This window comes from Psammomys obesus, unplaced genomic scaffold (assembly GCF_907164565.1).
Source record: "Psammomys obesus unplaced genomic scaffold, mPsaObe1.curated_primary_1811, whole genome shotgun sequence".
In the NCBI taxonomy this organism is placed as follows: domain Eukaryota; kingdom Metazoa; phylum Chordata; class Mammalia; order Rodentia; family Muridae; genus Psammomys; species Psammomys obesus.
In genome coordinates, this window is record NW_026585504.1 from 47188111 (window position 1) to 47200369 (window position 12259).

General features: G+C 46.8%; 1 protein-coding gene across 1 annotated transcript in view; it reads left to right on the forward strand.

The window, feature by feature from the left end:
• The first annotated feature begins 7323 nt into the window (after positions 1-7323).
• Positions 7324-12259, forward strand: part of Bcl2 (BCL2 apoptosis regulator) — a 166992-nt gene continuing 162056 nt past the window's right edge. The window contains exon 1 of the mRNA XM_055601272.1: positions 7324-7899. Within this exon, the coding sequence (XP_055457247.1) occupies positions 7324-7899 (576 nt within the window). The remainder of the gene's footprint in view (positions 7900-12259) is intronic.

The window sequence follows — 12259 nt, forward strand, 5'->3', positions numbered from 1 at the left end:
TCAATGATGAGCTTTATAAAGATGTTTCATTAAGTATATTATTTTGGGGGAATCTTGAATTGCAAGCTGAACGTTTCTTTAAATTTGAAAATTTTATCTTCAAATGACATGTGATATCACTTCGATAATTTGGATGTTTGAATGTTTAGAAGAAAAATTATTTCTTGATTTCCACTTCACTAATGAGTTTATGTAAACCCCAATTTTTCCTTGATTTACATACATTGGTTGAATTCCAATGGTGAGCCTGCTGGCCAGGTACCAGGGATATCACCTGTGTACTTTTCCTGCCCCTTCTGGTGACTGTAGTCCTTTCTTCTTCTCTACCCCCTCACCCCTTTGGTGTCTGCAATATCCTTATCTCTATCTCTTGTTATATCCTTATGCTATATGTCTTCCTAGAGGAAGAGAAACCACCATCACTCACTTCTTTGGGTAGAAGCTATTTAGTTTTATGTCACAAAGATTTGGATGTCAAGTGCTTTTGTAGGCAAGGAATATACCAAAGATAGTTTCTTCCCTCATGTGATTGATAATCTAGTAGGGAATAGCCAGAAAGTGTACTGTGACTGACAGGAAGTTTGATTAAGCTATTTATGGTGATGAGTACAGAACAGATAAGTTTTAAGGCATTCACTGTTGAGCTCTTTAATCTTCATGAAACTATACGTCTGAGCGTACTACGAGTAACAGTCATTATAGATGAGGGAACGGGTGTTAAGAGGTTCATTAGCCAGCTCAAGATCACAGCTGTCAAATCAGTGGAGCCAGGATTCTACCTCAGGCTTCTGTATTTTCAGCTCTTAGCGTCTAAAACAAACCACGTCTACAGAGTATGGGTGGAGTCTGAAGGCTTTCTGTAGCAGTCGGGGCTGGTTTCATAGAAGTGTTTGAGCTGAAACTTAAGGAACTGATAGGAATTTTCGAGATGGGAAGTTGGGTTTGTTTTAAAGAAAGGAACAGAATGTGGGGGCAAAAGATGCGAAGAAACTTATCGGACACAGCGCAGTGGTAGAGTTCTTGCCTGGCATGTGAGAGGCCCTGGGTTTGATCCCCTGAACTGCCAAAGGGAAAATAAGGACAAAGAAGACAAGAAAGCCATGAAAAGTTAATACAGCTAGGAGAAGGGCAAGGGAGAGGCAGGACTGGGAAGATGGGGTCAGAAAGGAATGAGAGTGTAGCCTTTGAACTCCACTGAGCAGAAGTGAACTAGATTTCCGTTTCAGAAAGGCTGTGGTGTCCCTTGGAATTCCATGTTAATGTTGCCTCAGCCTTACAGATTGAGGCTTGTAATCGTCATCTGTTTGAAAGACACCTCATTAAAGACATAATATCACCTCAAAAGATGTTGAAGTGCTTGGCCTTTAGAAATAGGGTTGGTCTTGGTGTCCTCAGGTGAGGACACGGTTATTAGGCTTAAACAGTATGACCATATGAAAATAGTAGGAAAGGGAGCTACACAGGAAGGATGACATCTTGATAGAGATGGAGGGAGGTAGCAGAAGGCCAGGAGCATCAGTGACTGTCATCAGTTGGTCACCAGGCGACTAAGAGACTAAGAGACAAGGAGAGACCTCAGCCTCTAGGAGCATGCCTTACTGCTTCTGGACTTCGCCTCCATAGCAGAGTACTCAGACCTGTTCTAGGTTATCCCGCTTGTGTAACTTAGAAAAGCCCTAGAAACAAGGACACTAGCTTTAATTAGTCTAACTATTTTTGTTTGCAGTTAATGTCCAGGAGACCCTGAGCTCTGCAAAAAAGCAACCAAGTGTAGTCACTGCACAGAGGAATGTCAGTTCTGCCCCCTTGGTGTGGATGGTGACTTCCCACTCGTTTGTTCAGCCACTGCCGTTGCTATCCAGAAACAAGCAGACTTTGGAAAGTGTCAGACAGGTTCTTCCTCTTGGCCTCCTTCACCTTAAATGTTAGGCCATTCATTTGAAAGTCAATTCTGTATGCTATGTTTTGTAAACCAACAGTGAGGACCATTTGCCCCTGTTTCTGAATTGCTGTTCTGGTGCTGGCCATTTAACCTAGAGCCTCACACAGGCGGGCACTCAGAACCCAGGCCCTTGCTCCCCATTAAATTTGAATGCCAGTGTGGCTGACTTCTTGTTCATGGCTCATAGAGATTCTGGCTTTTTTTGTGATGGGTTTATGAGGCTTAGGATCCACTGTAAACTAGTCAGGTGAGTTTCTAGGGTAAGTTGATACTTAGTTGCTTAGATCTGATAAAAGTGTTTCCCAGTTATGACAAGAACGGCTGGACAGCACAGAACAGACAAATGTGTGGCCAGTCATGGGAAGAAAGGTCTGAGCCTGCATGTACTGGGAACACCACCCCTGGGGCTTATGCAGTGTTTGCCAAACCATGCCATAGCACTGCTCTGCACAGGAGTCTGATGCGTACATAGGACCTGGGAAATTAAAAGCTAGCCCTTTGCCTTACCTTCCAGGCCTATGAAATAGTTTTTAAGTAGTTTATTTTATTCAGGTTATATGGAGTTTCAGCCTGTCTGTCTCTTATTTATTCACTTTCCAGATTCGTTTCTACCATATTTTTTGTTACAATTTTGACAGGAAATAACCGAAATAGCTACTTGTAAAATGCATCTTTCTATTATTAATGTTGCTCTGTGAAGGGCCTCTTCCCTCACTTTCTGTTAAAAGTTCCAAAGCTGGAAAGACTTCATATATACTTGCATTAACCAGTGCTATATTCCTTATAAAGTATTCTTTTTCAGTTTCATAAACTTGGGGGAACCTTCACATTCATCCTCAGGAGAACTTCTGAGTAACCCTGTGAAGCACCAACCAGCAGGGGGCAGCCTGGCAGTGAAAGCTCCCTGTTTAGCAGAGAATGAAAAGGCAAGCAGGCCCTGCAGACACTTAAGTCCGTCTAGTCTGTCTGCAAGCTCTGCATCCTTTCCCTCCTTCCTTCTGGCAGGATGCAGAAAAGCAGAGGCGCTAAAGGTTGGGCCCTGGACTCTTTGGAGGTGGAAGCCACCTCAGGAAGTGAAAGGGCCACAATACATTTATCCAAGAAGGTGGCAGTCAGGATGCCATAGGAGGACCCAGTCTGGGAAGATACTTCAGCGGAAGTCGGGGAGCATGTCTCTCTCTGAGGATAGGGGATCCTTTTATCCTGGCTGTTCCCTTTGCAGAAGTACTCCCCCACCGTGTGTGCCCCGAGTCTTGTCCTCTCATTTCCTCACCTCAGTGCTGGGTGTTAAAAGTACAAAAGCTTTCAATTCCTCTTAAGTAGTTTGGGGGGTTAAGATATGGTTCTGAGAGGATCCCTAAACCGTTTTTATAGAACCAGTGCCCTCTCTGCTATTTCTGTGAGAACCTCAGTCCTCCCCCAGTGCAAGGCACCTCCCCTGCGGTGCCAGTGCCAATCAGGAAGCTAGGAAGGAGGGGTCCTCTTCATCCCTTTAGTAACAGATTTGTATGAGGACACCCATTCTCACAGGACGGGGCAGTCTGGTAGCTAACAGAGTGGGATAAGTGAAAAAGAAAAAAGAAAAAAAAAATGATGTGCTATATACAGCGAGTATTTTATTAAATAAACACTGTGGAGGCTGAGGATGTAGCTCAGTTGGTACACTGTTAGCCTAGCACGCCTAAAGCCCAACCCCACACAAACGGGTGGGTCACTGTGCATGCCGATAGTCCTAGCACTCTGGAGGGGGAGGCAGGAAAATCGTTAAGTTCAAGGTTATCCTTCGTTACATAGCAAGCTCAAAGTCCATCGGGGCTGCACGAGCCCCTAGCTCAAGTAAATAAATAAAGGTGGAAGGGGAGTGCTGGCTTCACAGCTTCAGTGTTGTCCTCTGACCTTTGTGCCAGGGCACATTCCCCACCACCCCATATCATGTACACATAAAAAATTAATATATCGATTAAATACCTCCTTTTAGACTTGGGATGAGAAAAAGATGATGTCTGGATGTGTTTATATACATGGTAGGCATCCGTCTCGTTTCTGTGACCATAGTCGTCCAGTGAGCCTGTGGTACTTGTCCACCGCACACACGTGATTTGTTTTTGAGCCCTGTGTAGCAAACGAAAGTAGTGAATGAACAGAGCCATGCTGTGAATGAACAGTTTTTCTTGGTGCTTTATTTACTTATCTGCTTGATCTTTTCTCTCAGCTCTTCACACAGGTGGCTGTGACACAGTGTGTGCCTGTGAGGACAGACACGTGTCTGTGTGGCTGCATCTGCTGAGGTGAAGCCCAAATGGGCTGGCTGCTAGTCAGAGCTTAGGACATCTAAAACCTTAACATAGCCATGGTAGGACCACAGCCTTGAAAGATGGCAGCTAGCACTTCCTGGGGGCCAGCCTCAACACGATGCGATGATGGTGAGGGCAGAGGAAAAACGGTTCCTGAATGCATTTAAGCTCTCAAAACCACTGCTCTCCTCTTCACTGGCCCACAAAGAGGTCTGGCCGTGTTCACCAAGGGGAGCACGCAGGGACACAGGTAAAAGGGCCTGGGTACTCATCAAATGTCTGCTTGGACTCCATGGCAACTCAGCATTCCACAAGGGATTTCCCTTGACTGTTCAACAGGCCAAGAGCATCAGTGATTGCCATCAGTTGGCCACCAGCCGACTAAGAAGAGACAAGGAGAGACCTCAGCCTCTGAGGAGCATGCCTTGCCGGCTCTGGATTTCTCCTCGATAGCAGGAGTACGCAGACCTGTTCCAAGTTACACTACTTCTGGTGTCAGGACACAAAAGCCGGAGAAACAAGCATGCTAACGTTGCTCTCACTATTTTCGTTTGCAGTTACTATCTGGGAGACTGTGAGAGTTGCATCTTCACCCGAGGGCAGCACACCGGTACCACTGTGCTGAGACCCATGCATGCCTCAGCAAGGTCCCTGGTTGCTGAGAGCTGACAAGATGGTGTTCTGTTATTGCGAGCGTACACCACAGATGTGGTCAGCTGAGGGCCTGATGGGTTATACACACCTGCTGCACAGGTCATGCAAACTACACATTGTTTCAAGGGTCAGTGTGACTGTAGATACACCACACACGTGGTTTGAAAGGGCCCTTTCAGGTGTGCACACACTATACAGAAAGGGTCAGTGGGACTGTGCAGACATACCACACACAGAAAGGGACCACGTGACCACGCACACTGAACACAGAAAAGGTCCATGTGACTGCACAGCCTACACTTGCAGTTAGAAAAGGTCTATTTGGTTGTGCATACCCGGTTAGAAAGGGTTCCTGGGACCATGCACAGAAAAGGTCCACGGGAATTGTGCACTCACCACACTGAAAGGGGCCACGTGACTGTGCACACACTGCACATGCAGCTAGAAAGGGGCCAAGCAATTGTGCACAGTGACCGCACACACCATACGTGCGGTTAGAAAGGGCCCGTTGGACTGCGCACACCCCATGCACACAGTTAGAAAGGGCCCATGCAATTGTGCACATCCCACACTGGTTGGTTCAGATAGGGTGCAGGCGACTTGCCACTTGCCCGGCCCTTGCTGTGGGCGCGCCCACCCAGCAGCCAGCCCCGCAGGCCGAGGAGGAGGCCCCACACACACCCACCGAGCCGCGGCCGCCCGGGAGGCCCGCGCCACCCACGGTCCCGGGCCCAGCGCAGCCCGCGGGTGGCCGCCACCCAGACCAGTGTCCGAGGCCCCGCGCGAGCGCGCGCGCGCTCCCCGGGACGGCCGCGGCGCCTTTAACCCGGGCGGCGGGCAGGCGAGCGGGCGGGCGCTCGGAGGAGCTCTTTCTTTCTTCTTTTTTTTGAATGAACGGTGACGTACGTACAGGAAACCAGGCGCTCCGGCGGAGAATGAAGTAAGAGGCCGGGCCCCCCGCCCCGCGCCCGCCCTTTCCCTCCCCGGCCCGCCCTCCCGCCCTGCGTCCGGGTCCCCGCCGAGCCGCCGCCGCTGCCGCCGCCGCCACCACGGTGCACGGGCCCTCCCCAGCCGCGGCCGTCCCCGCCGAGCGGGCCGCCAGCGCCCCCCGGAGCGGAGGAGGAGAAAGGGTGCGCAGCCCGGAGGCGGGGTGCGCCGGCGGGGTGCAGCGGAAGAGGGGGCGGGAGGGGGGAACTTCGTAGCAGTCATCCCTTTTTAGGAAAAAGAGCCCTCCCCCACCACCTCCTTCTCCCGTAGCGCACCACACACGGCGCGCGGGCTGCTCGCTCGGCACCGGCGGCCCCAGCGCGTCCACGCCTGCATTTATCAAGCTGCTTTTTTTTTTTTTCCCTCCCCCCCACTCCCGCTTCGGAAAACGCATTGGCCCTTCGGAGTTTAATTAGAAGAGGATTCCCGTCCCCGTCCCCCTCGCTCCTCCATCGTCCCCCTTGCGCGTCTTTCTCCCGTGATGGTCTGAAGCGGTCCGGTGGATACGGGTCCATGCCTTCGCTCCAGCGTGTGTGTGCGCGAGTGTAAATTGCCGAGGAGGGGGTGAAATCGCAGGACTTCTGCAAATACTGCACTGAAAATTGTAATCCATCTGCCGCCCCCGCTGCCTTTTTGCCCCGCTGCAGTGCTCTTGAGATCTCGGGTTGGGATTCCTTCGGATTGACATTCTCGGCGAAGCCGGAGTGTGAGGACGCAATCTGGAAACCCTCCTGATTTTCACTCCACCTAGCCCCTACTCCCGCAACTCCTGATTCATTGCAAGTTTCAAAGAAGCGTATACAAGGAGTCTTCTGAAGATCGATGGTGTCGCTGCCTTATGTATTTGTTTGGGTTTTACCAAAAAAGGGGAAACTTGACAGAAGACCATGCAGTCCTTAAAAAATACAGTAAGTTCTTTGCACAGGAATTTGGTTTAATGTAACTTTCAATGGACGCATTTGAAATATTTTCTTTTTACTTTAATGCATTCGAGCAAATCTAATTTCCAGTTTAATGCATTTTTTTTTCTTTAGCGCGTAACTTATAGTGGAATATGCCCTTCTTCCCCTGGGAGCATAAAGGAAAACACACCTGCTTTTAACTTGCTAGGTCGTCCTGCCTCCTCACCTTTCAGCATTGCGGAGGAAGTAGACTGGTAGTCACAAAGCTTAATAACTAATGTGCCTCATGCAATAAAGAGCCGAAAGGAATTTGAATAAAAATTTCCTGCATCTCCTGCCAAGGGGGAAACACCAGAATCAAGTGTTCCCGTGACTAAAACACCCCCTCATCCAAGAATGCAAAGCACATCCAATAAAAGAGCCGGATTATAACTATTCCTTTTTTTTTTTTTTTCCTTTCGGGGCCGTGGGTCGGGAGTCGGGACGCGAAGAGCTGTTGGTACCTGCAGCTTTTTTTTTTTTTTTTTTTTTTTTTCGGGGAAGGATGGCGCAAGCCGGGAGAACAGGGTATGATAACCGGGAGATCGTGATGAAGTATATCCATTATAAGCTGTCACAGAGGGGCTACGAGTGGGACGCAGGAGATGCGGACACCGCGCCCCTGGGGGCGGCCACCACCCCTGGCATCTTCTCCTCCCATCCTGAGAGCAACCCAACGCCCGCTGTGCACCGGGACACTGCTGCCAGGACGTCGCCTCCAGGGCCCCTGGTCGCCACTGCTGGGCCTGTGCTCAGCCCTGTGCCACCTGTGGTCCACCTGACCCTCCGCCGGGCTGGGGATGACTTCTCCCGTCGCTACCGTCGCGACTTCGCAGAGATGTCCAGTCAGCTGCACCTGACGCCCTTCACCGCGAGAGGACGCTTTGCCACGGTGGTGGAGGAACTCTTCAGGGATGGGGTGAACTGGGGGAGGATTGTGGCCTTCTTTGAGTTTGGTGGGGTCATGTGTGTGGAGAGCGTCAACAGGGAGATGTCACCCCTGGTGGACAATATCGCCCTGTGGATGACTGAGTACCTGAACGGGAATCTGCACGCCTGGATCCAGGATAACGGAGGCTGGGTAGGTGCACGTATGGCTGAATGAGTCTGGGCCTATGTCTCAAGGCCAAGATGTGGAGTTTGGTGTGTGAGTGGATTCTGGGTCAAAATGGGCCGCTGAGTCGATGAAATAAAACCGAGTTTGTAGTTTTGCTCCCCCTGTCCCTTCCTCTGGACAGATCACACCCTGGCAACACCGTGTTACCTCCTGCCTGCTGGCTGTGAAAGAGTAAAGGCCCAGCGTTTTTGATCCAGTAGGATTGGGAGATAAATAGTATCCCTCCAGTGGCTCGGAAAGTTACTTATTTCGAGTAGCTTGTTGCGAGTGTTTTGGATCATGTGTAAGGAACCGGACCTCCAGGCTGGCGCTTGACCTGAGCATCCTTAGCTCCTCTGGAGGACTAACAACGGAGAAGGTCTAACTAGACAAGCAGGCTCCACCAGAGGACGCAGGCATACCTTTTCTGACTCACTTGGGAACATTTTCCCAAAGAAAAACAATACAGCCCCCTTTCCTGGAAATCATAGCTAAGCTTGTAAAAACCTAAGCTGGTATTCGTGGATGTTTGTGGAAACTGGGCACTCTGTGCCATAGTCCCAGTGGGCATGGTGTGTGTGCACCCTGAGCAGGCTGTGGGTGCTCTGCAGCAGCTCCAGGCTTTGCAGTCTGTGACTGGTGCATGATTTAGAAGTTTACATTCACTTGAATATATTTTACTTACCTCCGCCTTGCATGGTGTTGTGATCTCCATTGCTGAACGGGCTTGTGGCTAGGGTGTCTGTGAGAGGGGCACTGGAGTCCTCTCGGCTGCAGAGTCTCCAGATCTGACTTAAGTTAAAATGATTAGTACTATAACTTTGCTGAGCGTCTGTGAGGTGATGGTTTTCTGTTATCTTGGGAGGTCAAGCTTCAATATTTTACCATGAGATTCAAGCTTTTCCCTGGTTCTTTGGGGGCAGAGAGCAGACTCAAGACTTGTTACACCTAATGCCATTAAGTTATGAAAAAGCAGTAAGTATTGTCTGACTTTTTTTTTTTTTTGAAGACCTTGTTTTAATGAAAAAGGTTTTAATTTTAGTCCTACCTTGGATAGTCTCAAGAGAATGACTAATTTTTTTATAGGACCTAACAGGAACAAAAAGTCTGTAATTGACCACACATGAATCAAATGTCTAGAAGCACATGTCTAGAAACTGTATGTTTTTACTACAGTTTCCAAATGTGCTAATATTCATGGGCCCCAAAAAGAAAACGCCAAGAAAAATAGATGATTGATGTGAACAGCTGATCTTATTTGACCAAAGTTGACAAAATATTGGTGGCACTGTTCAATGTTTAAAAGTAAAATTAACTCAAATCTCTGAGTTTATGTGCTCGAAATTGACAGGCTCTTGGTGAATTGCTTGTTTGTTGACATCCCACACCATCAGATTGTTAGCGATGCTGGAAGAATTGGCTGAGGGTGGAAACTGTTTCTGTTAGATGTTTCGTTAAGTAAGGTGGTTTGATTTTTCGCCACTGTATTCAGAAAGATGGGAACTTTCAGGTCCAGAAGAAATATTTTTAAAGACAGAATAAAACTGATTTATAGGTTTTATTATTTCATATTCTTATGAAAAAAAAAAAGCAAGTGTGTTTCTTTCTATTTGAAAGAACTCTAAGGCAGAGTGTGTGGTACTGACGGGCCAGCCAATGGAACTGTGGGAAACAGTACCATATGTTCCTGATAGAAACTCAGATACAACCTGGCCTTTATTGTCCAGTTGCACTATGTTAACAACTCATACAACTGGGCGTTCTTTTTAAATGAAGCATCTCCTTTTGCTGTGTTCCTCATCAGGTTTTTGTTGTGGAGCCTATCTTTGTGGTCAACAGGTAACTGAGGTTGGTAAATGCATAGGCTGCATGTCATGAAGCCAAAACCACAATTGCCTACTGGAGGAGATGATGAAAACTTTTTTTTTTCCTTTTTTACTAAGCCTCTTATAGTAAATATAAGTCATACAGAACCACAAATGGCTGATGGTTAAAAAAAAGTCCAATAGTTTTCAGGATAATACATAAATGGATGACTATACATGAAAAGAAAGTAAAGTGACAAGAAAATAGTATGTATCAGAAAATGGAATCATATGTAAACACTTTGAAATAAAAGTGTCAGTATTTAAGAGTTCTTAGTGATTGGTCTATTGGCCTATGGTTTAAAATGTGTCTTATTAATTAAAATTTTTGTTTTAGGCATTTGGCATATAGGTTTCCCTTTAATTTTCTGTCAGGATTGTATCCCTAGTATGTTGCTTATTGCAGTGATGTTTTAATAACCATAAGTTTCAGCAGATGTTGTTATTTTAATAACAATAGCTGTTTCAGCAGAGAGCTTATTTTCTTGCCGGGACATAATGATGTGAATGGTGGAAATAATTTTCCATGGTCAGTGGAGTAGCTGAACTATAGATCTATCAAGTTTTAGACTTGAAATCACTTTTTGTTTTCTGCTCCAAAGTCAGAGTCCTCCAAGACTGGGGAACACTGTGCTCCATGTTTCATTACAGGGAAAACAGCCTTTGGAACGACCAGCTCCTGAGAGAGGGTCCCAGAACCTGCAAATTAAATAAGGAATAAAAGAGTAATTGGGTATAAAGCAGAGTATGGCTTATCCCCAAGTCTGAATAAGGGCTTTTTGCTCTCGAGAGAAAGGCAAAAATAGAGAGATAAGGGAGGCAGCAGCCTGATTCTTACCTGGGACCCTCCTGGGCAGAGAATACCAGGCTTCACTCTAGTGCCACTGAGATAGAGCCTTTGGTTTCTATGTGCATTAAAGTCTGAGTTGCTGGCTGCCATATTTGATTCTCTTTGGATGTGGGCGGCTTGTTGGCTTGTTGTTCTTTGTTCTGTTTTATTTTGTTTTTGAAGGGTCAGGTCTGGCTTGGATTCCATAGACTTCTTTCTAGGGGACGGCTGCAGGTCCAGATGTTACCTGGAATCCTGTTTCTCGGATGTCCACTACAGCAATCTGACCCCCAAAGGCAGTAGGGAATGAAGGCAAGAGAGACATTAACTAAGCACAACCCTCCTGCTCCTCTCAGGGATGCTGCTCATGATGGTGATGGATTTTGCATTGGCATCAATGGCGCCATTAACGTGTGATGGTTTTTCTTCTTCAACCAAAGGGAAGCTCTGTACCCAACAGAGGTCAGCTTCCTTTTTGAGCTGGCTAGTTAGCAAGTAGTTTCCCCTTTCTGAATACGGTTTACATCCACCAGAACATTTGCCTAACTGGAAAGCATTCTCATGTCAGTAGATGGGCTAAATGAAAGAGCATCATTTTCCTAGTGGCCGGCATCAGCTGCCATAGCCAACTTTGGCAGCAAAATGATAGTATTAAAAATAGCATTATGATGATCCAGTCTTAAATAATACATTCCCTGATGAGCTTTCCTTGGGAAACTGTGTATCTCTGTCTGCTAGGAATCCCATGACCACTCTCAATAATTTATTTTGTAGAAAGAAAAAAAAAGCATGTTATTGGTCTTAAATTTTTTAGTCATGTGCTGTTGAGTGATTCTGTTTCTGGAACTTCATACCAGTTTTTAGTTCACTCAGTTCTCTTTTCTGTGTTGGGGTTTTTGTCGCTATTTAACATCCACTGAAAACATTTCTTTTGTGTGCCCTGTTTCTTTTAGTTATGCTTTCTGAAATGAGCAGATTGGTCATTTTAGCAACTCTTGATTGAACTGGTACATGTCATATTGTTTAAATGCCATAGACACATACCTACCACATAATAGAGATCCACAGACAAAGGGGGTGGGAAGCAAACCAAATTCTGTCATTCCCCTCCCACCCCACACCCCCCATTCCCCCACATTCTCCTTGTCTCCTTGTCCTTGCGCTGTTTTGTGTCTTGCAGGGATAACAAACCCATGCAAGAAGCAGCATGGGTAGCTCCTTGAGTGCATCACAGTAGGGCGTCTCCTACATGGCCTCTGCCTCACTTGCTGTAAGGACACTTACTGTGTCGTCATAGCAGCTCGGCAAAGGAGTGCATTTGTACAAGAAAACAACACTGTCTTTGTTGTATACAAGTACAAAAGTGGTTTTTTTTTTTTTTTTTTCACCTAGAGGTTTATTGTATGTGAGAGTCAAAGGTTCTGTTAAACCTTTTAAAGGTAATCTGATATTACCTTTTCCAGGTATGGCAATGACCTTTCAATCTGGTCACCCTGGCTGATGACTACATATAGAGACCACTCAGTGAGTTCATCTCTCTATGAAGAGTGTCTTTCATTATTATCAGTTTAATTCAAATACATATACTCAACGTCTAAGCAGGTGAAAAATCTTTCAAGGACTGAGTTTGCAGCAGACATGATGGCAAGCT